Raw genomic sequence first — 27,934 nt, forward strand, 5'->3', positions numbered from 1 at the left:
CATCTTCTTATCGCTTATCTGACCCTGGAGTCGTGTCAATGACCATATACCAGTTGGAATAAATAACCTTTTAGACTAATTTATACTTTGTCACATGACCGTGTTGCATGCCGAAAATAACTGATTTCAAGCTTGAATGAGGCCACTCTACTGAGTCGAGTTTTTCAATATGCGTTTTTTATTCTCTGTCAGACAGCTCTAAACCAGAAATATCTGAATGTATCCCGCCACTTGTATAAACAGAAACAGCCATGCATAGCTTGTAGAGTTGTTGTAGTCGAGTCCACACAAAGTGAGTCCAAGTCAAGACAAGACCAAGTCAAATTAGGGGCAAGACCGAGACGAGACAGAGCAAATGAAGAGTCTGGACTCGAGACTGAGCTTGGTACTGGCTTGTGTTGTTTTTACACAGCATGCTGTGACAGCTGTTGGCTGTTTTGATTATGTTTGATTAATGATTATAAATATATATAGAGCTGATGCTATCATATCTATATATATATGTATTAGTATGCTTGTTTAGCAGGTACTAGGTTATAGGAGGAGCGCCTATTATGTTGCCTGGTACTGGTTGTTGCTTCTGTCCCCTGCAGGTGCTGAGCATTATTGTCCCTAATGTGTTGCCGTCCTGAGGAGGGCCTGGCTTGGAGCCTGATCAGCCCTCGGATTGGTCCTGTGGCAGCTCAGGCCTTGCTTCCTGGACTAAAGCTCACTCTCTGCCTGGACTTCAGGGTGGGAACACTGCTGCGTGTGGTGTGGGAGCACTCCAGCGTGTGGCCTTCCCTCCAGCCGACTGCTTATGTGCTTTATTATGTCAAGTTTAGTTGTAGTTCCATTTGTCTGTGTGTTAGGTTGTGTTGTTTGCTCATCACTCATGTAAGTTATTCCATAATTCTGGGCTCACAGAGCCATTCTGTCCATCATTTTGTGATGCACTAAGCCACTTTGTAAATTATTCTGCATTGAGTATTAAAGCAAATACTCTTTTATGAGCCGTGTTGTTCTTTCATACATGTTACGGGCAGTAAAACCCCTAGACTTGAACCGTTTCGTAACACATGCCTAAAGCTCCAGTGACACGGTTCCAAAGCAGGGGTCTCCCCAAGTTGTAGTGGCTCACTGGATAGGCCTGGTGATCCTCGGACGATAGGTGGGGTTCCCAAAATTAGGGGAGACATGTCCATCTGAAATGCGAATTGAATCCTTACCTCACAATAGCTGTCTTACTAGAGGTACTTTAATTTTTAATAAATGTTTATTCCACTGCTTTTGTGTCTTGTTCATTCTTCTGTTATTGAAGAGTCTGTTTCCTGTAAAAATCACAAGACGGGAAATTAGATGATTATAGTATGACCTACGCTATTATACATTGTATACTATGTTCAGTTATTCAAAGGGATTTCAGTTCAAAGATTCTTAACCACAGTTTTAGCTTGGCACTTAGATGTCACCAGACATATCTGTAGGCAGAGTGGAGATCTCTGATAGTCTGTCTACGTATGACTACATTTTACCCAGCAGTGTGAGCAAACGTGGGGTGCAATTATTAGGGGTTTAACTTTAGCTGCAGGTGCAGAGGATCGAATAGAGCGGTGGTTCCCAAATTTCAAGAACAAATAAAGAAATTCGACATTTGCCCCCCACCCAAACTAGTGAAAATAGCAGATCTACAAGCATGTAGATCTTCTTTAACATTTGTTTTCTAATTTATGGAATTTCTTCATTATTTCTTCATGAAATTACTGGGGGAAAATAATTTTTAATAACACTTTTAGTTTCCTGTTTAAACAGCTCTATTGAAAGCTGCACTTTTTTGTCTTTAGATGTTATGGTGACCTTAGTCCAAACCTGTCAGGAAACACATCACTGAATCAAAGAACAGAACAAGAATACCCTCATCTGCCTCACCATACACCAAGTGTTGTTAATCTACAAATTAGTTCAGGAAATCCTTTCGTACCCTGAAGTGTTCCCATCTGCTGATCTCTGCATACAAGGCATCCCCTGGGCAGGACGTGTAGTTCACCATTTGTCGATGTCCATGGATAGTGAAGTTGGCAGCCAGTCTCCCTCCATCTACTGCGCACTGGATGAGACGATGGCGCAACAGGTTCATGGAATAGCGAGATGGCAGGGCGGAGGAGTAGTTGCCGATGATTGACACGCCGTAGCCGATGGAGTTGTGCCCCTTGGTGTGTGCACCCATGAATTTCCAACCCCTGCCCTCATAGACATAGCCGTCAGAGCCAACAACAAAGCTATGGGCACAGAGTGAGTAATGGCACACAGATACATTGAAATGCTTTCTAACAATACTTTTCAAGGATCTTGAATAGAACATTTTTAAGCAACAGATATCCATCCACCCCCTACACCCCTTCCCACACACTACCAGTACCAGCTAACATGATCTGTTCCTTCCTTCCCCACAATATTCTTTGAATATTCTTTGAATTATTTTCCCTCCTGGATCCAAGGTATGGAATGACCTACGGTATGGAATTAATGTCTGTGTAGATTTGTGCTTATATACTGATTTATGATGACATTCTTAACATTTGATATTCATGTATACACTTAAACATGTCTTGTTTATTATTACCTTGGGAGAATTGGTTTGAGCTCAGGTGACACTATAGTCACTGCTCATCTTTCTAGCCAATCAGTTATATGATCCTTCCTGTATAAAGGTACATACCCATTTCCTGTCATACTATTCCTGAAGAAGATCCTAGTGATTGAAACGTTGAATTTTAATAAACCAGTGGAGCTGAGTATTACCAGTCATGTTGCAGACTCTATTCTCTATTCTCCATGGAATGACCTCCCCCTTGGGACTGCACTCAATTCCCATTTTTCACCACAGTCGAAAAAGACTACACCTGACCCACTAGCCCCCCTTATTATATCACATCTTGTTGCCTATTTAAATAGATTCTAGTTATGCTATATAGTCTTGTAAAGTACTTACTTGTTCCCACATGCTATGTATAATCGTAGACAAACTGTATTGCTGTATGTTCAAATGCTAGGTTTTATGTTTTGGTATTGTACTTTGTAGCAATTCATTTCTTTGTACCCTATTTACTTGTCTAGTTACCCTATCGTTTTGTTGACTAGGGTCTAGGGACTAGGTTCCCTTTCAGTGCTGACCTGTGGTTAGCCTACACTATAGTCTATATTTGACTGTTGGACATAGGACAGTTTCTGGTTCCTGTTTACCAGTACCCAATCTGAGAACCCATCGTCAAATAAATCCTTTATTGACGGAGTCAACAGTCTGTCTCGAGAGACTAACCTGTACCCAATGTCACTCCAGCCACGGTCGTCCTGGTGGAAGTGCTGCATTGACCTCATGTCTCTAGAGCACTCTGGGAAGGTCAAACAGGGTGAGGCTGGCTGGTTGGTGTGGTGGATGTACAAGAAGGGAAGTGGCAGGGACACTGGAATAGGTGTGTCCCGGAAAGGTTCCGCTCCCCACTGACACCGACGGATGATGGGAGGGCAGTCTGGACAGAGGAGGAGAAGATGGTAGTTTGGTTTACCGAGATGCACGTGAATCTACGTCTACATCCGAAATATAACACGGCACAGTTTCTAAATTTCTAAATAGGCTACTACTACTACTATCAGTAATAATACATACATTCATTCGTTTTTTCTTATGCATTCCAGACTAGAGCTTTTAATCAGTGACCAGGAAACATTTGCATAAACCTGTGCCAAAAACGGACCCCAGGGCCCGGACTGCTGGCATAATGGTCCGGGCACCTACTGTAAGCTGACAATGCAGCCTGACAGAGTATCGTGGGTTCGAATCCCGATTTCCTGTCAGTCTACTCTACTGTACTACTATCAATAAAGGCAAAAAAAGCTTAAAAAAAAGAAAAAGGAAAATAAATAAACATACAGTATATATCTTTAAAAGAAACTGACCCCAGTATTTATGGGCAAATTGCTGCACTCCGGCTTTCACAGATTTCTCAACTCCGTCATCAAAGGCAATCCATTGTGTCTTCTCCAACTTCCAGACTAAAGCTAGCGTCTCCATCACCTCCTTCTCTGTATCAGGTTCTAGAATGGATCTGGAGATCTGCCTTCGCCTGGGGCTAATATGGCTAGATATATCATCAAGGCCCTTCCCTTCCTGAAGAGTATAACTATAGTATCCCGTCAAGATCTGACTGAGGTTCTGAGGCTGTTCAGAGTCAGGCAGATTGCTGATGTCGGTGCCCAGGATGAGTCCATCCATGCCCCCGTTGATCAGAGCATCCGTGGCCAGGGAAGGTGGATGAGCCAGTTTGAACACCTTGGGATGGGTCATATTGTCCCAGCAGCCATCAGGCCCCAGGCGATTTGCAGTTGGGAAATCCTGGAGGCTGAGGAAGGACAGGCCTAGGTTTCTGGCTAAGGTGAGTGGAACAATCCCCATGGCTGGCGCCGTACCCTCCATTTGAGCTTTAAGTCCTGCCTCAAGTCCTAGTAGTAAGGGTGCTAGGGCTACGGTGGTGCCATCTGGGACAAGAACCACGCCTCTTTCCTCTCCGTGGTTAGTCACAGTATGATACATGGCCTTGTCGAAAAAGCTGAAGCTTGAGCAATTCAGGATGGCCGACTCAAGTGTTTCGATGTCACTGATGTTGTTCGAGGCGCCCAGGAAGTGGATGGTCATCGCGTCATCGTGACCTGCTGTCCTCCGCAGGGCTCTGACCAGAGCGAGAGGGGGCAAGCCTGGGTTTGAGACTTCAACCTGTGCCACAGCTCGGATGAAATTCTCCATACTTCGCAGGTGAAACCCTGGCCCTGACATGCAGAGCAAATGGAGAAGAAGAGAAAAACAAGTATTGCAGGACTTAAAATGTAGACATGTTTGTATATCATTACACTGCAAAATCCTGAATATCCATTTAACCTGTAAGGGAGCTAAACTAACACAATTGTAGTGTACATTTGAATTTATAATTTAGGTATTTAGCAGGCACTCTTAATCCAGGGTGATTTACAGTAAGCAAGGACAACACAAGGTATATCAAATGCATAGAAATAGTAATTTAGGATCATAGGTAAACCAAGACCCTATCCTCAGTCTAATAGTAGAATATCCCCCAAAAAAGAAAATCAATAATCAAGTACAATCAATAATAAAGTACATGGCATATTGAGTGCATATGTAGGTCACACCACATATCTCAAGGGAGCTGAAATAAAATAAAAATTATTATATTGTCTTGTTACTGTGGATAAGTGACACATTAACTTCATTTTGACAGGGAAACACTATTAGCACAAATAAGTACAGAAATTATGAATATATATGTTTGCCTTTATAGACAACAATCAACATTAACAATGCCAGTAACACTACATAATAAATACATTATATTTAGATAAATCATCTAAATGTTATAGTTGATGCTATAAAACTTGTAAAATGGTTTACATGAACTGAAATTACCTGTCGGTCCGCTGTAGACACTGTTGCATGATACAGTCAGGATAAAGAGGAACCAATGTCCACTACAACTCATTTTCAGCTGTGATTGAAAATACAAAGAAAATTGACAAAATTAAAAATGATTGAACCTAGACAACTACAATGAGATCAGATTTATCCCACCCCACTACTCAATAACTCAGTGTAAGGCATGGAGGAATTTGTAACAATCTTCTGTAGGCTCTCCAACACGTTCCGTTGGCCAGTAAAGTAGATCACTCTCTTTGCAACTTCACAGTGTGTGTGTGTGTGTGTGTGTGTGTGTGTGTGTGTGTGTGTGTGTGTGTGTGTGTGTGTGTGTGCGTGTGTGTGTGGTCCCAGAGTGGGTGGCTTACTCTTTGTACACTGATGGTTCAAAATATTGATTAGTGCAAGGTTAAAGTGTGTCATAGAAGAAAAATAGTTCAGGTCTTCTAGTTTAGCCTAACTACAGTGTATATTACATTTCCAAATACCATACATTATTTAAAGTGTATATTTGCGTATACCTTTATGTCAAGTTCACTACATTTTTCTTTATAGGCTAATTAAAGTCTTCCATATTGTTCGACACAAATAATTAAAATGGAAGATACTGTGTGCAGATCTGCACGTGGTGGTTAATTTTTACCAGCACATTGGACTTGTTTATTTGTTTAGTGGTTAGGAAAGGAAATACACTGTTCGAACAATCTCAAAAATGTACTTTGACAACATTCTAGATCAGATTTAGACCCTTCTGAAGTCTCAGAATGGATCCCAGAATTACAGTAAGAATGAAAGTATTAATCATAATTATTGTAAATTGTAAAATGAAATAAGACACTTAAGAATTTGTAAGGTAGCTTAATTTTCAACTCTGGAAATCATGCCCATAGAGTAGACAGTTATCTCTTCTCGAGTCAGTATGAAATGCCACGTGACTGTGACGTTTACGCCCGGAACAGGAAGTAAAGTGAAAACATTGGATTAGAAGAGAGCTTGGAAGTGCAATTGTATTGTATTACAATTAAGTAAGTAAAACATATATTTTCAGTTTTATGCGTACGCCAACTGGTCAAATAAACAGATAATGATTTGTTCAAATAGTCTAAAGTTTGAATTGCGTTATTTTTTTACGTAAACAACATTAAGCTAAGGCTTGCATGCTAACGGAACACAGTGCATTTGTAAGTGTGTTTTCCTGTCGTCCATCCATGACTGCTGGATTATAGAAACATGGAGACTCGCTTCACGAGGGGAAAGTCCGCCATCCTGGAGCGGCCTCTGACCCGACCCAAGACCGAGGTGAGCGTGAGCGCCTTCGCACTGCTGTTCTCCGAGATGGTCCAGTACTGCCAGAGCCGCGTCTACTCCGTGTCCGAGCTGCAGGCCCGCCTGGCGGACATGGGCCAGGGGGTGGGCGCCAGCCTGCTGGACGTGCTCGTTCTACGGGAAAAGAATGGCAAGAGGGAAACAAAAATACTAAACATACTGCTCTTCATCAAGGTAAGACTGGAGCTTCGAGGGGGGTAACAGGATGGGGGGCACCTCGATAGAATTGGCTATTTTGTCCAAAAAGTAAAAAATAAATAAATATATAATTGGAAAATGGTCTAAAATAAAAGTATATCATTATGATTACAACATGACTAGTACAATGAAGCGTCATGTGAACCATGGGTAGAACATGCTCAATTGGTTTAATATTTCTACAACCTGTATATATTTTGATAATGTACCGCGTTCACAAAGTACCTTTCCCTTTCCCTTACAGAGAGAGAGAGATATATTAAAAAAAAATCTTAAGTAATGTAAAGTATACATGATGTGTGTTTACCCAGGGTAACTGGACTAAGCTCAATAACTTGTTTACAGCCTAGATGTGTGATGTGTGATGCAAATAGCCTGCATCCTGCATCCTGCAATCACGTCCCCTGGGATGCAATACTGTACTCGGTACTGTACTCTAACGTTGTTGAAGTAGGACTCATAAAAGGTCACTGGGACCCATCTAAAAGACATTGAAATCCTAATTACATCACTCAATTTTACTTTGAGGTGCCCAGGAGACATCTGTCTGGCTATAAAAGGTATTTTTGGGGATTTCAAATTGATGCGATCGGGGACTATAATTGTGCTTGTTCTCAAGGGAATTGTTGTTTTTATGGTAAAAGAAAAGATGTGCATGCATGTGTGCAGTGAAATATTTATGACCTTCTCCTCTGTGCTCAATGGTCCACAGGTGTCTGTGTGGAGATCTCTGTTTGGCAAAGAGGCAGACAAGCTGGAGCAGGCCAACGATGACGACAAGACCTACTACATCATAGAGAAGGAGCCCCTCGTCAACTCCTACATCTCGGTGCCCAAGGACAACAGCACGCTGAACTGTGCCGCGTTCACCGGCGGCATCGTAGAAGCCATCCTCACCCACAGTGGCTTCCCTGCCAAGGTCACGGTTCACTGGCACAAGGGCACCACGCTCATGATTAAGTTTGACGAGGCTGTCATCGCCAGAGACAAGGCCCTGGAGGGCAGATAGAGGATGTGTGGGGATGGATGAGGTTGGTCATTGATGCCCTGTTAAGTCAAGTGACATTAGAATTTTCAACAGAGTAAATACATCTTCATTTATCATCATTATTATTATTGTTATTATTTTAATCTATTTTGGAGCGGTCTCATGGCACTTTTAGGAGTGGCTATATACTGGGGATCAGGTGTGGTGTGTGTGTTACTATAATAGACATAAATGGCCGCTAGACCAAACTAGACCAAACCTGGTGACCTGCTTATCCCTTAACAGCAATACAACGGAATTGCCAGATTTATTTGAAAAGCTGTATCCCAAAATCTGATCTATTGCTGTTGGCAGCAATGAGCAGCAACAACAACACACGCAGGGTTAACCAGTCACCTGGTTTAACCCTACGGATAAAAATAAATTAAAGAAAAGGATGATGGAAGCATTTTCCATGGAAACTCTTCTAGTTCCTCATTGTTCTTGATTAGTTGTGATCCAATGGGAGTCCTGATGCAGCCACAGTTGAATAATGTCAGTTGTGTGTGTAAATAATTAGTAGTATACTGTACTTACTTACATTATTTACACACACACACACACACACACACACACACACACACACACACACACACACACACACACACACACACACACACAGAAAATAGCCTGTAAGCTCAGTGTGTTGGCTGTTTCTGCTATTTTTGAAAAGTTGACAATTGTGATTTTTGCTGTCTGTATGTAAATATGTCTTTCTATTTGGGAAATTTAACTTGAACAACATGGCATGCCCAAGGAACGTATTATGGTTCCCAGGAGTGCCCGTTTTATTTCTTGGTCATATAATTCAACATTCTGTTATTGTGTGTATATGAGATGTAACAAATACAAATTTGTTTCACAGGTATTTCAATTTAAAATACTTGTGGCATCATTTTAACATCTACTCAGGGTTTTATGTGTACAGTGCAACCCGTGGCAGCTTTGAAGTTGCTTGTTCATTATCTAGATATTTGATATGAATTAAACCTATTCAACTTCAAACTCCATGTTAACCATGTCCTTGACAACACACATTCCTGGTTGGGAGATTAAACCAAGGAAGAAAAACAATTAGAAACTGCCTGGGGTTCACACCCCAGTAGTAGATGTTAAAATGACCCCCTGTGTGTTAAAGTGAAATTCCCCTTTAATACCATTGACAATGGTATCAAAAGACAACCCTGAAATAAATGCGTGCAAGAATATTTTTTTGTGTTGTAAGTGCTAGTAAATAGTAATGCACCAAGGTGAAATAAATAAACAGAAAAAAAAACACATTATTTTGCTTGGAGCAGGGAGAGGAATGGGGAGGGAGGGAGGGAGGGGGATGTTGTTTCTGTCTGTGTCACATGGTACAGCCGACGTCACATGACCAATAAGGAAAAGACCTTCAACGTAGTCGGCAACAATGAACTGAGCTCCGCGTTATGTCTGGTCTTTTATCGATAGCTGTGTCTTTGACTGTCTTCACGGAAACAAGTTAACAACAGCTGCTTTAATGTTATTCTGTTTACATATATTTGTAAGAGTTCGACTTCATGGCTACGACCGGCAACCGCGATGATGCCCCAGGTATGATGACATGGTTTTCTACGGTCCCTCCTTTTTTGTTTTTGCCAAAATACCAACTTAAACTAAACTCGTAGATGTATTTATCGATTCGAAATCGATAAATACATTTACGAGAGTATAAACTTAGCCCTGAAAACATGACTCTCGTATTATAATCATCATGGCAGTCATGTTTTCAGGGCTAGTATAAACTAAACCTTAGGCTAATGACGTATTTGTATTGCTCCTTTACTTATGTTGTTTAATTTATGCACGTCTATAAAAAACAGTCATTGGATCAACCACTGGTGTATAAAACCAGCATAATAATACTGTCAATGTTTTGGGAAATTCTAAGTTCACTATGACACACCACCTTATGTGTTACTACTGTCCTTAGTAATGACTCAGTAACTCCTGTGTTTACCCCTGAACCATTGGAATAGCCTACTGATGACATTTGAAACTTTCTTGTGAGTTATTGTCCAATGTCTAATTGAGGAGAAGCAATAGCATGGATATAATACAGTTTAACTACTGTCATCACTTACCACTTGAGTAGAACTGTAACATTACCCCCCCCCCCCCTCAAATGATTGTAAGTAAATAGCAAGGCTGTCCTGAGCATAGAAGTCCTGAGTTAACTGAAAGAGGCTATTGTTTTAGATGCCAACTAAGAATCAGACTACCCCCCCTCCCCTTGTCCCTGTTGTTTTACAGCTAAGCTACTCTCTCGCGTGAGAAAACGTAGGATTTCTCATCCATGGTCCTGCATCCTTCCCTTGAGGCATATTAATTGTTTTACAGCCATGTGATTTATTTTGTATTGGCTTATGTAATGCACAACAGTGTTGGTCTGTCTTATGTCCAAAAACCAGTGCAATCATTATTATAAAAACAAAAAAAGGAAAATCAAAAGACAACAAATAGTACATCTTTTATGTCGGTTTTGCAAACTGAGCTACAGCCTAGGACACCATATTAATACATCAATGTGGATTAATTTGCATGTAGCCTAGCTATCTTTTATTCTATGTTGATGAGATGAAAGGTAAAATATACTTACCTGAATTATCTATTTCAATTATATTATCATCCTTTGCATCCAACATATTATTTTAAAGGTTGCATAGTATTTGAGGTACCAGGATAGCTGGGAAATTAATTCAACCTTGAGTTTATGAAATAGTATTAATAATTAATATTTAATATTCATCTCCTCTCCTGCGCAGAGGAATCAAAGATATTTGTGACAAATAAATAGGCTACTTAGCTCCATAGGAGTTAGAGAACTATGAAATCACAACACTATTATTTGCAATTGCGATATGTGCTTGTAGATCGGCATTTCTTTTAAAATAGCAGATCTACACTCTAAATGCATCACAAAGCACCGGCTATTTTGAAATGGCTGAAATTAAGTGGTTATTAATGTATGTTTTGTAATAATAATCAAAATCTATAAAGTAACTCTAAAGATTTCAAATAAATGTATTGGAGTACAATATTTGGATCTGAGATGTAGTGAAGTAAAAGTATTGGAAATTCTCAAGTAAAGTACAAAATACACATGCCTCAAAATTGTACATAAGTACAGTAACTGAGTAAAAGACTGTACAAATATACACCACTGCCCATATATGTGCAATTTTTGTTATATTTGGTGTGACTTATCTGAGGCAGATCCCTTGGAGCAACAGTGTGTCTTCAAATGTGGGAAAAACTGTAGCCTACTTATGTCATAATTTGGCATTTTCATAAGTATACACTATACAGTATATGTTTTATTAATGTTGAAGAAGGCTATTTACATAGTTTGTGATGTCAAGAGTGTACTCCCTATAAACAAATGCAAGGATCCTTATCAATATGCATTTAATTTAACCTTTACAGTAGAGAGAAGTGAATTACAAATGTAAAAGCTAGACATTTACAATAAAGATTTATAGGCTACTATTGTACTCTGAAGTGCTGTCAGTACAGTATGTACAACTGGCAATTTCCTCCAGTAATCCATTCATCAGTGTACACAGTTCTATTCTGCTACCTGTACAATCACGTTTTCAAACAAACATGTAATTTTAAGTAATTTTCTTAAAATTATATGTCTTTCACCAGTATACCTCGTATATGAAAAATACATCTGATACAGTTGTCCCATATCTTTTGCCATACGCTCTAAGGTTTAAGTAGGTCATATTTTTTTCCGGTAAATTCTGGTAACTACCAAATTCTGTACATAATTTGCTAGAATTTGGATCAAACCAGCATCCTTTTAACTTTTGTTGACATGTTTTCCTAACTCGGATTGGCAGTATGTCTAATGGGTGGCCTAGAGGCTAGTGCTGCCTGTAGACTGGCAGATCCAGTCAGTGATAGAGACCTGTTGATGGACTTACCGTCACGCTAGCTTGAATGACACATGGGGAGCTAAGTCTGCTGTCACCATTGGCGCTACAGAGACAGCAGTGAACCAGAAGGGCCAGATAGTTCCACAGATTTATTCAGCTTGATTGACTCTATCTCCATAAATATCAGTGTTGTTGGCACGGAAAGGTGCACGCAACCCTTTTAGTCTGGCCGATCCCTGTCGGCCGTGACCATTGACAAGCTTCTTATTTGTGAAGCTTGTGTCATGGTGACACAAAATGTTAAGTGGCTATCGTTCTTCTGGCTGTTTGTCATTCTTTCACCTGTTCTCTTTGTCTAGTAAACTAGAGCTCACCACCTCACCTGAATATGGGCATATTACCAAAGACTAGAGGCTGTTATTAATGTCAGCCCTCAACAGCTGTACTACTAAATAGGAAGTGATCCTTCTGAATATGGGTTTGATTTCTCTTGCAGTCAACCTCATGAAGTTTTTGGGTTAATTCAGGGTTCTTCCACAAGTATCGAAGTATGGAATTAGATTGTAGTTGTTTCCATTTTCTAGGTCTGAAGTCTGGACCTGTATGGAAATAATAAGAACATATCACACCTGTGTGAACCGAGTGGTGCAACTCCCCCCCCCCCCCTCTCTCTATCTCATTAGCAGGCAACAGTGCAGCACTCTCTGTCTCTCTGTTTATGGCACAACAGCGCCCCTACTGGTACTCATTCTCGTGCTCATTAACGTCATACATTGCTGTTCCTTGGAGTGGTTGCACCACTCCAAGGACTCCAACACCACCTCCAACACCACCAAAAAGAGTAACAACTTTCCATACTATTGACATATAACTACCAAATCCACACATCCTCCACCATTAGTTGAAAGAAAATGTGGGTTTCCCAAACAACACTTCTTACACCATGGTGTAAGAAGTGTTGTTTGGGAAACCCAGCCATTGATAGTGATCTTACAGTAGATGACTTTATGACCTAAAGTGCCCTAAAATGCGCTCGCCGGCGCGCGTCCGAGAGGGAATCTACAACTCCACTTCCCAGGCTGAATTAGGGGCTCAGCACGTCCCTGCTTAGAAGAGAGTAATTGATGACAAGAAATATTGAGTTGTGTATGTACAACCCTGTATCAATCTAAGCAATAACCACTTCCAATCCTCACAGAAATCAGTGTTCACTCTGTACAAAGGGAAATTGGGCAGTTTCTCTGTGCTGTTCTTGTGAACATTCAACCTGCACTGCAGTGCTTACTTCTGTTGCTCAGCCACATTCTACAACTGTCTGCAGTTTATTGCCCCTCAGTCACACCACAATTTGTCCTATCGCTGACTGTAGACTGTGAAGATTGGTACAGTCCTGACTCAACACACAGTCAACATGTTATCCTTCCTGTCTCACGTGACGTGCTGACTAGCTACTAGCTAGCTACTTATTTATTCTTAAATTGACCCTTACAAGAATTGACACAGATAATATAAACACCCTAATAAAATAGTGTTCATGAGGAAAGACATTTTCATGCACAGGTCCTTGATTCTATAAGGTTTGTCTGGAGTAGCTACAGCAGGAGAATAGCGTACATATTTTGGAATGACGTCTACCTAGAATTATTTTGAGGTGTGTTGTTGAGCTACTGTCACTAGTACTATGATGACACATTGCAACTGTGTGTGCCCTGGTTTTGTCACAAAAATAGCCTTGGTGACCTGAAGTCAGAAGCCTAGTGTAGTAGACCATTTGGCATCTATCTACAAACAGATAGTATCTGTTTCTCCCATAGCTGGTTTTCCTTACACTCCTTTTTCCTTTTCTTAATCATTATTCTCATCATAAGATTAGGGTTTGAAATTCACTAGTTCAATTTTGGCAGCAGCAGCAGCAGCACTGCACATATTTTTTTTGTATTATTGTTTAGTTTTTTGTTTTTTTTAGCAAACTAAAGAAGTGATACTTCTTACCACTAACACACAGGTGGTGTCTGTGTGTTAGTGGTAAGCTAATTCCGCTTGGTGCATCCACTGGCTTCAGTGACTGTCTACTAGGCACTTGAACACCACCCTGATTAGTGTCTAAACCATCCTACATTTGAACACCACCCTGCTAGCAACCCTGCTTAGTGTTGGAGAGTTGACAAACCTCATCAGGAGTCAGGACATGGTCACACAGCACTTTTATCGTACATAATGAGGGCGGATTCTGCCAATGCATTTCTATGGGAATGGAGCAGTTTGCTGCCATTTGCGGATTTATGCAAAAAAAACAGCTCCATTCACATTGAAATGCATTGGCAGAATCCCCCCTCATAGGTGGAATAAAAGTGCTGTGTGACTGTGCCCTCAGGCCAGGCTTCCAAGAATTGCCATCTTTAGCTAACTAACCATCCAAGGAATTTGCCAGGCTAGTATCTTCTACACTGGTGTCCTTATTTACCAAAGCTGGCTGACCTAGCAGCACAACAGTTGTCTATAGGATTTTAGGTCTATTTACAGTCGCACAGTAAAGTAAAAGTTACTACACAGTATTTGTGTGAAAGTCTAAAACATTTCAAGAATGTTTTTAAATGCCAAATGGTTCTTCATCTGAAGAGGGAGTCTACTTTTTAGACAGTTCAGCTTTTTAGTAATCGACCAACTGTTAGAGATTGAGGAAAATGTACAAAAACATAAAGGAAAAATAAAATCATACCAGACTATAAATATATACCGTGTGCATGAATGCATTCATAATGTACACTATAACTTTAAAACTAAGCCTATAACCCCTTGACTAATGTAAGTCAAGGGCATATAACTATGCTGTACTAAACATGAAACATGAATTCTTCAGTTATCCAGCGGCTGGGGTCTCACCTGGCCCGACCTGGGTTGGTTAAATATGAACATACTGTATGCTGACTGTATGGTGAGTGTGTGGATAGGAAGAGACAGCTTGAAGAACAGGAACAAAGGTTGTCACTTAATACCAGAGGGGATAAGAGACTAAAAACATACTGACTGTATGGAGACTACGTGCAAAGGTGTCAGATTGATGAAAGCTGGCAAAAAACTTGACGACAGGACTGTTACATAACATGCAGTGTTGGTGAAAGGCCCAACACCCTATGTCCCTTTAATACAGTGTCAGCAATTCAAGCTAAGGATAACCCTGTTAGTTCTGAATCTGAGGGAGATTGTTTTAGAACATAAAAATAAAAAATAAACCCTGCAGGCTGCAACATTGTTTTATGATGGTCAGAGTTGGAGCGCTAATGGATGATTGATGACAAGGCCAGACCAGTTCATCATAATTATGCATTACGAGTCAAAGTGTACAGTAGTTTCTCAGGCTGGCCATTTAGAATTACAGGCAATTGTTTGTGGTCCATTCTTTATTTCTTACTATTTTGATGTTTATGTTGTGGAACCGAGATTATTTTCAAGGCAACTGGTTGTTTTTTAATATCATATGATATTGGCCTTCCTCAATGTATAAACCTTATGTCCTCCTGTGATCACATATTCCATCAAGACACACGTGCACTGGCCGAAATTGACCATCCTAATAGATGACTTAAGTTGAGCATCATGTACTTGGATGGATGTACGTAAAAAAAATAATTTGGCCTGACCATCGTTATGGGTTATCCCACGTAGAAGTGAGGAAATTGCCAGCCAGCCCATGTCCTTTTCACATGGTTTTATTTACCTCTCACGGACAGATGGCTGCGTTTCAACCAAACAGGTCTTCCTCTGCGTTGTACTACATGGAGCATGTAGTTGCGCATTCCTTGACAATCAAGAAAGTAGTCTTCGAGATTATATGTTGTTTGGGACTAAATTGATGGACGGAATAAAACGACCAAATAAGGCCAATCTTATAGTCCCACCTCTAGCAGAGCTAGAAAATGTTAGGGAAATTATGCAGGAAATGCTTCAACCATCTCTTTTTCTTCTCATTTAGAAAGTGACAAAGAGTCTTCTTCGCCTGCGGCTCACTATGTCTCAAGCGACAGTGGCTGCGAACACGAACACAACCACCATGGCACCAGCCATAGCAACCATGGCTTTCCCACCACGACGGCGGATCATTGGTTGGGGGCGGAGGGGGAGGAGGAGGCTCTTCGCAGGAAACTGAAATACTTCTTCATGAGTCCCTGTGACAAGTACTACGCTAAGGGTCGCAAACCTTTCAAGTTGGGCCTGCAGTTGCTCAAGATCATTATTGTCACTGTGCAGGTACTGTATTATTTGTAGTATTTGTATTTATTTTTTGTGAGAAAGATAGTGGAAGAGGAAAGAAAAAAGGGCAGGATGATTTTCATATTACTGAATGTCATGTCATACAGCAATTCACAAAAAAAGGAAATGAATGGAGTCAGAAGTGTACAGTGCAAACATGAAGTACACCAAATACTGTATACCAAAAAGTACAGATAAGAGAAGAGTAAACATAACGACAAGCAACTATTAGGAAGAGCTCTTTAACACAAAGCCTGCAGGCTTGCTTGCTAGAGGTTTCGCAACATACTGCCCAAGGCTTTTTAGTTTTTACTTTGTTTAACAGAATATCTGGTACAAGGTCTTTGGTTCTCAGGTCAAAAGTGAGGGAGCTAATAACTCCCACCTGGCGTAAAACGATTGTCTGTTTTCAATACAAATTTCAGCAGAAAGCGCAAAGACGATACTTGTTGGGTTTTGGGGCGTTTTGGGCTGTTGATTCAGTGACCATTGCCTCTGATGGCTCCATATTACAGGGGCGGCGGTGGCTCGGGGGTAGAGTGCCTGGATGGGAACCGCAAGGTTGCCAGTTCGAACCCGGGCTCCCCCAGAGTTACTGTTGAAGTGTCCTTGAGCAAGACACTGAACCCCTAATTGCTCCCGATGTGCTAGTTGGTGCCTTGCATGGTTTCCGCTGCCATCGGTGTGTGAATGGGTGAATGTAATGCACAATCTATGTAAAGCGCCTTGGATAAAGGCGCTATATAAATGCACCATTTACCATTTACCATTTAATACAATTGCAATCACTGGTAGAATAAAAAATACTTGTGGCTGTGTTTGTTTGGGGACCGAATGACACACACACACACACACACACACACACACACACACACACACACACACACACACATACACACATACAGTACATACAATGTATACGTGCGAACAGACAGTGTACAGAGAAAGGCAAACAAACTCATTACAACTGTGAGTTCCGCACTCACACTTCCTGCAGCTCAACTATCTAGTTTTGATTAACCAAGAACATTTGGGATCATGGTCAATCATAGATTCATAGTTAGTCTTTTTCCCCCTCTCACTCCCAACTCACCTAGCTCCTGTCTCATTCTTCTTTTCTCTGTCTTACTCATCAATCCCTCTCTCAATCTCTTGTCTTATCCCCCCTCTCTCCAATCACTTTCTGAAATATTCTCCCTCCAGCTGGTGCTTTTTGGTCTGAGTAACCAAATGGTGGTGACGTTCAAGGAGGAGAACACCATGACCTTCAAACACCTGTTCCTCAAGGACTATGACGAGGCCTCTGATGACTCCTTCGCTGTGTACACTCAGAGTGATGTCTATGATCACATCTTCTACGCTGTGGACAAGGTTAGCACCACTAACAAAATTAACCTCACATTGGCATGCAAACCCTGCCTGCACCAACATCCACAAAGAATCCAGTGCATCAAACCTTATCACCAGGTTAGGTCAAATTGGGCAGCAGTGTCTTAAGAGGTAAAGTGGTCGCCTTAGAATCTGAAGGTTCCTGGTTTGATCCCCTGCTCCTCCTGGCTTTGTGTCAAAGGGTTCTTAAGCAAGACACTGAGCCGCTAACTGCTCCTGATGGTACCTTGCATGGTGTCGGTGTGTGGGAATGTGAGCATTTTAAAGTGCTTTGTTTTAGTTGTTATTCTTCCTGTCTCCTCCCCAGTATCTGACATTACCAGAGACCACGTTGGGGCGCTACGCATATGTCTACGATGTGGGCATGAATGGCAGTGCCCTCTCACTGTGCCAGCAGTACTACAAGAAGGGAAGCATTGACCCAGCCAATGATACCTTCAACATAGACCCTCGGGTCATGACATGTATGTATATCTCTTTTCTGTTTCTCATAGCTGTGTTCAGAACATAGGAACCATGTTTCTGCTATGAGTGAAGTAGTCTGCTATTTTATATGTGTATTATATAATGGATAATGTCTGGTTAGCTGGTCATTTTTGGGAGATAATTCACAGACAGGGTGATTAACCACCGACGCGAAGCAGAGGTGGTGTATAGTATCTCTCTCCCTTCCTCCTTCCCTCCCTCTCACTCTCCTTTGCTCGCTGACCGAACTCTCCCTCTCACTTCCTCTCTCACCCTCTACAGTCACCTACCCCCTCCCCGTGTCACTCTCCCTCCCGATTTATGCTGACGTTAACTGTAGGCTGTAGCCCACATCTTCATTTTATACTTGATAATATTCCTATTACAGAATTTATCCATTTAATTTTAGTTATTGGCATAGTTGGCCACAGGGCAACCACTCTATTGTCATTGTCATTTTATTGTATGTTTCTAGGGTAACTTCTGACATGATATCATGTGGGTCTATGGTGTTTTCCATTATTATGTCATCATGCTGATTCCATAATAATATATGGGGTCTATGGGTTTTCCATTATTCCCTTTATTATGATGTATGACATGACATGTCAGCATCTCCACAATATAAACCCTTGTGATAAAGAGTGAATATTTTCAGTCTTTATCAAGAGGAAACCACACTTCTGGTTTACTTTGTGCAGTATTCTTTATTTTTTCATCAAGGTGAAGTTAGATTTCCAGTTAGCCTTTGTTCACCTATATTTATCAACCGAAATTACTGCAGTTTCATTACTGGTAAAGATGTTACATAACTTTAGAGTTCCCCACTTCCTCCATTGTGTGAAATTTCATCAAATGAAAACAAAACAATGGAAATCTCCCTGATCTCCCGAGTCTACAGTTTTCTCATTTTAGGCTTTTTGTAATTGTGATAATTTGTACTGTAATGACTCTACTCTCTCTCTCTCTCTCCAGACTGTATTGGAGTGACCCCTCAGTCTGCCCCCCCTCCTGTCCTCACTGATAGCTACAAGAACTTCACCCTCAAGTTCCACAAGTAAGGTTTCATTTGTCACTAGCCTTTCCTTGCTAGTACACCCCCATTGAAGAGACTATCTTTGTGTAGTATCTGCTTTCATTCAATGAGGTACTTATCTCTTTCTCACACACACACACACACACACACACACACACACACACACACACACATACGCAAAGCCATGTGCATGTATGCAAAAGCATGCATACAAGTCACCTACATTTTGTCGCTAATCTACAACAAAAAAGGATAGTTCCAAAAATTATCAGTTGAGTGGTATGACACGCTGACGAACGGGTGAGAATTGAACCTGCTGTAGGTTAAAATGTTGTTAAGCCTTACTGAGATTCTCCTGTCTGTCTGTGTCTCTTTGTCTCTCTCCTCCATCCCTCATCTTACTTATTCGTTAGACTCATTAATGTCACCATAGAGTTCCAGCTGAAGGCCATTAATATACAGACCATCATTAACAATGAGATCCCTGACTGTTATACATTCTACATTACGGTGAGAGCAACACACACACACACACACACACACACACACACACACACACACACACACACACACACACACACACACACACACACACACACACACACACACACACAGAGTGACAGAGGTAGGACTGTTTGATAGTATGGAATTTAAATTGATGTGGTGCAATAGCAACATGCCTTGGCGGTATGTAATACTGTATATAATATCCTTGAGTGGAGAAATTCTCAGTCAAATTATAGTCATTGGATTTATCACTTCACAGCATCTATTAATTTGGGGAAAATCTATTATAGTGTTTGAAATGTGTTTGGGGGCTGTGGGAAAGAAAAGAAAACAGACATTGTAGGAAGGTAAAACAAAACACATATTTACTCCATAACAAATATTTCATTATGTTTGGGAAACTCTGTCTCGGGCTGTCACTATTACAAATGTAAGTTGACGATTAATTGTCACAAATAATAATGATTAACGATTTCAGTGTGTTTTATGCATTGAATATGTTTGCCTTTTATAGGCTTCATAATCACAAATTGCACAGATATGACAAATAACAAAGAAATATACAAAGAAATCATCACTGACGCAGTTAAAACATTTTAATTACTTTTTTATATATTTTTCTTTCCAAACATTTACAAAATAGATGCAGATCTGCTATTTCTGGTATTCTTTTTTAAATGTTTGAAAACGTATGGACATTTTTAAACATGGAAACGATTGACGATTATGCAAAAATAAATGTGATTATCTCAAATAATTGCAAATAGGTCGATTATGTAATAATTGTGACAGGCCTATTAACGTCGTAGTCTCTGCTGGTGCTCTGCTGTCTTACAGATAGTCCTGGACAACAAGGCTCACAGTGGTAAAGTTAAGATCACTCTGCAGAACAGGGCCTCTATAAAGGAATGTAAATATCCCAACGTCTCCGGCCATGGTGAGACACAGTCACAATGCGGAAGTATGCATGAATGTATTGAATAATCAGTAGTATATGATGCCCGTCAGTAGCCTATATTTGTCATAGTTTATTAGTATTACATTGTCTTGTGCTTTATTTATTTTTCATTGAGGGACACTATTTATTCATTAATCCCGGTGCCACACTCTTTTCAGTGCATACTCGGCCGTGTAAAGTGTCCCGTGTGATCGTTACTTCATAACTTCATAACTACTTCATCACATTTTGTGACCACGATCATCAACGCTTTAGTTGTGTTCAGTGAATAAAAGCTTGTTTTGACCAAAAACTTAATCTGGGAAAATCTAAATACATAAAGGCAGATGGAGGTGGACTTTTTCACTTTCGGTTAATTTCCTGTTTACTCAGTCGCCTAGCAACCCAGAGCTATTCATATGGTGGTGAAGAGCGTGATCAATTAATCAAAAGACGTCCAAACACGCCCATGGCACAGGATGATATAAATTTGTGTACACAACCAGATATAGCCTATGGTATTGTGTAGTACAGTATGTGCTGTATAGAAGTGTATTTATAAATTAAACACACACACATACATTTAAGAGATGTATATGTACTTGACATGAAGAACATGCAGAAATGCGGATGTATTTTGATGAAAACATGTTGGTTGGTTTTTCTCAGGTATAAATTCCGGCTACACACGCTTGGCGTTTGATGTGGCGGTGGCCTTGGTGTGTTTGCTGTCGTTGCTGCTGTGTGGACGCTCCATACTGCGAGGCATCATGCTACAACATGTAAGGATGCTTAGGATGTTTTTGACAACTTTGACAAGTTTTGACATACAATTCTATATACAAACACAAATAATATGCAGGGACATTGATTGATTGATTGATTGATTGATTGATTGATTGATTTATTGATTGATTGATTGATTTACTGACTGACTGATTGGGACGTGAGACTGAAGATTGCGTAAAGAAGCATCCTTTTGCTTTAGTTTTTTAGATAGGATCATAGGATAGTAGAGACACTGAACTTGACAGAGAGGGGAAGGTCAATTCTGAGAGTACCCCTTGAAAAGAAGATTAATGTAGTGTAAAACTTTTTGCAGAGCTGAGGAAATGGGAGAGCCAATAACACAGTTACGTTAGAGCGTATATTTCGTTTACTGACCGGGTCAATCAGCAACACATTCAGCCAACTGTCCCCACTCTCAACTAGCTATGGGAAGTGGGATTTTAATTGATTGATTAATTGAAACTACACAGTTTATCGAGAGGATCCTGTATGTCGATCTCTAGTAATTGGTTAGGGAAAATCAATTTCAGACTGAAGGATTCCCCCTAAGCCTAGGTTAGGGGGAGAAGATGAGTAGATTATGGACTATAAGGTTAAATTGTGTTATAAAAAGGGTTTTTACAGTCCTACATGGGTTGTTTCTGATTGGATGTGTAACAAACATCTATGCTGTTTCCCTACCTATTCACTACTCTCTCTATCATTCTCCACACTATCATCTCTGTTTCAGGAATATGTTGAGTTTTTCAAAGATAGTCTCAATCGTAAGGTGATGGCAGGTGACCGTTGGGAGTTCATCAACGGCTGGTATATCCTTCTCATCATCAGCGATATCCTCACCATAATTGGCAGTGTGATCAAAATAGGCATCGAATCCAAGGTTTGTCCTCTTCACGCCATCTAGTGGCCATTATGTGCTACTGACTTTTTACATTATTGTTTTGGAACTTCAACAACATGATGTGTTACACTCAAATATTGTGATGAGCGGGGTCCACAACTTCAGTATATCACCTTGATGTACTACTTTAGCCATTCTTGAGCATATCAACACCTGGGCTACAATTGTACATGTTACTTCCCTGTAAAACTACAGTGACTATGTTGCTACTTTTCCTGATAGACTATGTCTGCCTACGATTTGTGCGGTATCCTGTTGGGCACCTCCACGCTACTGGTGTGGGTTGGAGTCATTCGCTACCTCACCTTCTTCCAGAAGTACAACGTACGTTACAGACTCTTTCTCCGCCAACCGTACTCTCAAACAAACATGCACTCGCATGATTCGCAAATTGCTGTCTAAGACGTTTTTCTGCCCATAGATCCTGATAGTGACGCTGCGAGCCGCTTTTCCCAATGTGATCCGGTTCTGTTGCTGTGTTGCAGTCATCTATCTGGGTTACTGCTTCTGTGGTTGGATTGTTCTGGGACCATACCATGAGAAGGTTTGACAGCAATACCTCTCTTAAAAAAAGGAAAGAAATTGTAGATAGTTCAAGTGAAGTCTGACAGGAAAGAGGGAGAGAGAGACGCGGAGAGACATGTAGCAAAGGACGTCATGAACGGGACTTGAACATGCAACGTGCTGTCAGGCCAGAGCCTATATGTGGCATGCGCCTGGACACCAGACGTCCCAGTTTTAGGCAAACTACTACTACTACTAATAATAATAATAATAATGTAATGTAAAATTCTAATTGCAAATTGCCCTATATATTTTTTCCCCTTTTTTAGCATGTTTCTTGTTTCTCAAAATCTACTGAACTTTGACCTAATGCATTAGTAAGGACCCCATCTGACCACGTTTTTCTGCAATTAACCATATCAACAGATCGACATGCTCACACAAGCTTGCTATTTTTGGCCAAGGGATTTAGTGTTGAGGTTAAAAAATAGGACCAGACATTGCATATAACCCTGGGGGACCCTGGTCAACTAAGTACATAGGGATAAAGTGGTTAAGGATCACATTTCAGCTATGGAACAACGGCTTACATTTTCCATAAACGTATTTTTTATTGCGTTGCAGTTCCGCTCTCTGTCCATGGTGTCAGAGTGCCTGTTCTCACTCATCAACGGAGACGACATGTTCGTGACGTTCTCAGGCATGCAGGAGAGCAACATCCTAGTGTGGGTGTTCAGTCAGATCTACCTCTACACCTTCATCTCCCTCTTCATCTACATGGTGTTGTCGCTCTTCATCGCTCTCATCACGGGGGCCTATGAGACTATCAAGGTATGCTTCCTGTTATATTATACATTATCTTTTTTGATAGGTAGTTTATTCGTTCAGTTTAATCATGCATGCAATGATTTCAGAAAAGAGCAATTATTTTAGCATACCGGTCAATCGTCAATGTTGAAATGTGTCCATACATTTTATTTTTTTGTCAAATACGTTTGACAGGTTATAAATTGTTGTGCAAACATAGCAGAAATAGCAGCTTACAACACATAACTTTGTGATTCCCTTGTTTGACCTGAGGAAGGGCCAAAAAAAGGTGCTTATTGGTTAAAAACCCAGATGTGTGTTTCAAAGGATATCCTAGGTTTGTTTTCTTGCAAGACAGTAAGCGGAGAGGAAATCGAATGGGAGACCTGTGTTAGTCCCACAGGTGTGAAATTCAGTTTCAGCTTCAACCAGCTGATGGCTCATAGTTTAAGTTTATGTTTAATTAAGCATGAAGTTAGCAAATAACATGGTATTTACTTAAAATGACATGACAAATGTTTCCTCTACGACTCCCACCAGCACCAAACTCAAGAGCCGATGCACATTACGGACCTGCATGCCTTCATAGCGGAGTGCACAGACACACCGAGCTCTGGGAAGTTCAAGGGCCTGGAGACCTCTCCCTGCTCCTTCTTCTGCTGCTGTGACAGGTTGGTGGCAGTGTTCATTTCGTCACCGAAAAATGTTCGGCCACTACCATTTTTCACCGACAAAAACGCAATAAAAACTAAGCTACTATGTTGACTAAAACTATATAATATATAACTGACAATTTCGTCAACAAATAAAAACTAGACTAGAAATGTTAGGGAGGGACTAGTGGAGAAGAGATTCAGTAGAACTAAAAGACAAGTCATTTTATGTTTGCTTGGGTGTTGTGCTCTGAAAATAGCAGATCTACAAGCTCGTTGTGAGCTTGTAGATCTGCTATTTTCTAAGTGTTGATATGTCGTCCACTAAAACTAAAGCAAAAACTTTTCAGATGACAAAAATATTACTAAAACTAAATGAAAATGTATTCAAAATTCACTTTACTATCAAAATTAATCCTGATCCATTAGTAGACTTAACACTGAAAATATATTTTTTTAGAGTTGTTTCTTCAAATAATGTGATGTTTTTTGGTATATGTCTTTTTTAATTGTTATTATTGTAACATAATTAATAACCCATGCCATGTGTGCTTGCTGCTGCAGAACAACAACATATGAGGATGTCCTCCTGGTCAACTGAAACGTGTGACCTCACCTCAGTGATATCACTGACGCCCCCTCCTGGCCATAGAGCGCGCCACAGTGCACACTCCTGACACACTCCCATTGTTTCCCGGATACCAAACCCGAGTCCTAATCTCATCAACGCTTCTGTGAAGGACGGCCCAGTTCACAGGACTGGCCAGTTCACAGGATTAACCGGAACCGGGAGGAGTGTGTAAGCAACTGTCAGGACCGGTCCGGGACTGGTCACATCACATAGAACATGTACTAGCAGAGCACAGTGTGGAGGCATATTGACATTGATGTCTGCTTAATTGGTTCTGTGTTACCCAGTCCATCCAGTGAGGATGCATATCGTGATACATTTCCGGCTTCTCCTTTTACTGTTCTCTTGACTCTGACCAGAAATGGACCGACGGGCAGCACTCCCTCTGAAGAGTATTCAGTGGCATCATGGATGAATACTGCAGAGACATTGTGCAGTTTCATATTGTAGACAATTGTTGGCCTAGCAGGACATAATACAGTGTTTCACTTAAACAGACTTAAGTTCATCAAGATACTAAAAGTGCCTTGGGAGAATCAGAAGGAGATGGTGTGCGAAGGCACAAAAGCTTTTGAGATTATTTTTATTTTTTATTTATTGAGCATCAAAAAAATTGTTCTTTTCATTTTCTCCCCAATTGCCAGCCATGCCTTTCCACTTTTCGAGTTGTCAATATTTCAGAAGATGATTATTTATGATTAAATACTAGTTGTATAACTAGTAGTTGCATCAGTAGCTCTCATGGAAATTGCTGATTGGCGCTTACACTCAGAATATACATTTAATATGCTTAGCACATTATCCAATGACACGACTGCCAAAACACATTCACTGCCAAACAATAGATGATTTATGTCATGAATTATGAAGTGCGATACACTGACAATCAAAACACACCTGAAAATGGTTTGTTGTTCTGTTTGGCAATGTTTTGAAAAACATATGGGGCAGTATTCCCTCATTTTGTAGTCTTTGTTTAAACAGAAATAACTGCGATGCCTGGCATTGAAAGATCATCTTCAGAATGATATTTCAAACAGTTATGGCAGCAGGTCCCAGTTCTCCTGCAGAAGTCCCCTGTTGGCATGGCTCAAATATTCTAGATCTAGTGCTACGTCTATTGCTGTTCTTTGAGTCATTGAGGTCATCTTTTATTTCTTTTCTTTTTTCATTTCTGTTTTACCCCTCCTGAACTCTTCCAATTATATGAACAAAATGTTTCTGCAAGCAATGATGTCTGGGTCACACTGACCCACAATGCTTTTAGGCGTCTTGCTATTTTTCTTTGTCTGTCTCATAATGATCTCTCATTTAAAACTCTTAACTAGTGCCTGCGTCTGAACAGCATAGTTTTATTTCGTTATTTCTATGGAGCATGAATAGTATGGAATACATTTATTATCCAAGCATAGCTGGAAAATGCACAAGAAGATGAGTCTTCAGAACATTTTTTATTATTACTATTATTGAGAAATGTATTTCTAGTTGTTTGTTTTAAAGAGAGGTTGAATTATCCTATGCTGCCTTTGGACTTCCGTCTTTACCTTGTCGTCGTTCTAGGGCCCTTTTCCACATCTCAGGCTTCTGCTGGCAAAACTGGACAATAAAACTTGATGAAAACACATTTTTAAATGTATATGAATGAATTCATTATAGATTTAAACTGACCACAATAACAACAGCAAATGTTCTAGTCCATATGATCCTGATCCCGTTCTCTTTCTTGGATACAAATAAGAAAGCCTTTATGGTAACTATCTTGTTACAATGTCCAGTAGTTCATTATGGTGAAAACAATACTAAAATTAAGTTTTCTCAGGGGAGTGCTAAACCAAAAATGATCTTGCAGGAGCAACATGAGAACATTTGGATTATTATTTTGTTTTTCAACTTTTACCAAATTGGACAAACGATTCATTGTACATTTTAATGAGCTTTGTGTAGCATTACACAGTTGTATTACTAGACCTTTGTTTGAGCTTTGCTGCATCTGTCTGTTCTTTGTGACAACCAACCAAAAGATAGAAAAAGGAAGAAGTCTGCACACCGTTTTAAAAGCAGACTTCTCCCTTTTTCTACAGTTTATTATTTTGTGCACCCGTTGAATTGCCTGGGATGTGCATGCACCTCCTGACTACTTTAACCAACCAAAAGATACCATTGCAAATCCACTGATTCAAAGGATTAGTTTCTTGGTCTGTTCTCATATGGGCATTTTAACATTTCAATAAGCCTTTAAAATCAACCACAGCAAGACGGCATATGTCATAATTTAGCAGGGAGGAGAAAATGCTGATGTTTATATCTTAAATTGGAAATTGCCAATGGTTTCATTTGGGTGCAATTCCTTTAAGATATCAGAGGAGGGTGCAAATGGGTGGAAGAAGACCACATGGTCCTAAAGGATAATATGTTATTGACCAAGTTATCCTTAGGTGGTGGAATAGAAGTTATAGTAGACTGAATGAATTAAAGTGAAATCTTGATTTTTGCCCAGTCCGGACAACAAAAGCTTGCAACAAACAAATACATAATCCAAATGGATTTATAGATCGATTTGAACTAGAACACAAGACCATTCTGCGTAGGTCAGTTAAATGGTACAGTTTATTTTCACTTTTCATTGAGAAATCCTTTATTATTGTTCATCTTCCTAAGCGGCATTTGGCAATAGCTGTACGTACCACATCTTTGCTGTTAATTTACTTAATTGCTTATGCTCATACATTATGTAGGCTACCAATCTGCTCTCTCCAGCACTCCTGGCTTATAGCCTGTTTTAGTGATGTGCATGCATGCATGTGCATATGTGTGTTTGTGCACGTGAGACAGCAAAAGTTTACAGTTTATCCTTTGGAAATATTACCTCATTAACATGCACAATAGATTATCTAATAAAGTATTGTATTGTACATAGTTAGCTCTTTTTGTGCTGTATTATATTTTCAATGGACTGATCTAATATTTGTTAATGTCATTTGGATATCAACTTCTTTTGTAAATAAATGTGTGTTCCAATCTCTAAATTCTGACTGTGATTGTGGTTCTGGCCTTTTATTCTAGCATGTCAGCAGAAATCTGCAAAATGACGACAACAGTGAACCAGCTAGCCTCTTTGTATCGGAAATAAAACTAGTGTGTTTGTTA

The 27,934-nt window shown here is 40.2% G+C and overlaps 3 protein-coding genes across 3 annotated transcripts; 2 read left to right on the forward strand and 1 right to left on the reverse strand.

The window, feature by feature from the left end:
- Positions 1-269: 269 nt before the first annotated feature.
- LOC308312548 (N-acetylmuramoyl-L-alanine amidase-like) lies at positions 270-5,566 on the reverse strand. Its single transcript, XM_080759167.1, has 5 exons — positions 5,456-5,566; positions 3,937-4,803; positions 3,299-3,509; positions 1,961-2,258; positions 270-1,310 (listed from the first exon to the last, which is right to left on the reverse strand). The coding sequence occupies exons 1-5, from the start codon at positions 5,526-5,528 to the stop codon at positions 1,281-1,283; spliced, it is 1,479 nt and encodes a 492-aa protein (XP_080615293.1). The 5' UTR covers positions 5,529-5,566; the 3' UTR covers positions 270-1,280.
- An 836-nt stretch (positions 5,567-6,402) lies between these two features.
- Positions 6,403-8,625, forward strand: trappc5 (trafficking protein particle complex subunit 5). The gene is made up of 3 exons (XM_080759295.1): positions 6,403-6,486; positions 6,688-6,961; positions 7,698-8,625. Exons 2-3 carry the CDS (start codon positions 6,692-6,694, stop codon positions 7,992-7,994), a joined length of 567 nt encoding a protein of 188 aa, XP_080615421.1. The 5' UTR covers positions 6,403-6,486; positions 6,688-6,691; the 3' UTR covers positions 7,995-8,625.
- A 779-nt stretch (positions 8,626-9,404) lies between these two features.
- On the forward strand, positions 9,405-27,819 carry mcoln1a (mucolipin TRP cation channel 1a). Its single transcript, XM_080757573.1, has 14 exons — positions 9,405-9,587; positions 15,891-16,165; positions 17,372-17,539; positions 17,865-18,021; positions 18,998-19,079; positions 19,472-19,568; positions 20,403-20,502; positions 21,172-21,284; positions 22,022-22,171; positions 22,415-22,516; positions 22,614-22,736; positions 23,321-23,527; positions 24,044-24,174; positions 24,721-27,819. Exons 1-14 carry the CDS (start codon positions 9,554-9,556, stop codon positions 24,755-24,757), a joined length of 1,776 nt encoding a protein of 591 aa, XP_080613699.1. The 5' UTR covers positions 9,405-9,553; the 3' UTR covers positions 24,758-27,819.
- Positions 27,820-27,934: the final 115 nt, after the last annotated feature.

Source organism: Protomyctophum bolini, assembly GCF_963924005.1.
Source record: "Protomyctophum bolini genome assembly, chromosome: 3".
NCBI lineage: Eukaryota > Metazoa > Chordata > Actinopteri > Myctophiformes > Myctophidae > Protomyctophum > Protomyctophum bolini.

Bases quoted from the DNA above. Each gene is read 5' to 3' on its own strand.
- mcoln1a (XM_080757573.1), top strand. From the start codon at position 9,554: ATGGCTACGACCGGCAACCGCGATGATGCCCCAG. The intron at 9,588-15,890 runs GTATGATGACAT...CTTCTCATTTAG, and splicing joins CAACCGCGATGATGCCCCAG to AAAGTGACAAAGAGTCTTCT. The intron at 21,285-22,021 runs GTAAGGATGCTT...TCTCTGTTTCAG, and splicing joins GAGGCATCATGCTACAACAT to GAATATGTTGAGTTTTTCAA.
- LOC308312548 (XM_080759167.1), bottom strand. From the start codon at position 5,528: ATGAGTTGTAGTGGACATTGGTTCCTCTTTATCCTGACTGTATCATGC. The intron at 3,510-3,936 runs GTCAGTTTCTTT...TCCTCTGTCCAG, and splicing joins ATTTGCCCATAAATACTGGG to ACTGCCCTCCCATCATCCGT. The intron at 1,311-1,960 runs GTACGAAAGGAT...TGATTTTTACAG, and splicing joins GCAGATGGGAACACTTCAGG to GAAACAGACTCTTCAATAAC.
- trappc5 (XM_080759295.1), top strand. From the start codon at position 6,692: ATGGAGACTCGCTTCACGAGGGGAAAGTCCGCCATCCTGGAGCGGCCT. The intron at 6,962-7,697 runs GTAAGACTGGAG...AATGGTCCACAG, and splicing joins ACATACTGCTCTTCATCAAG to GTGTCTGTGTGGAGATCTCT.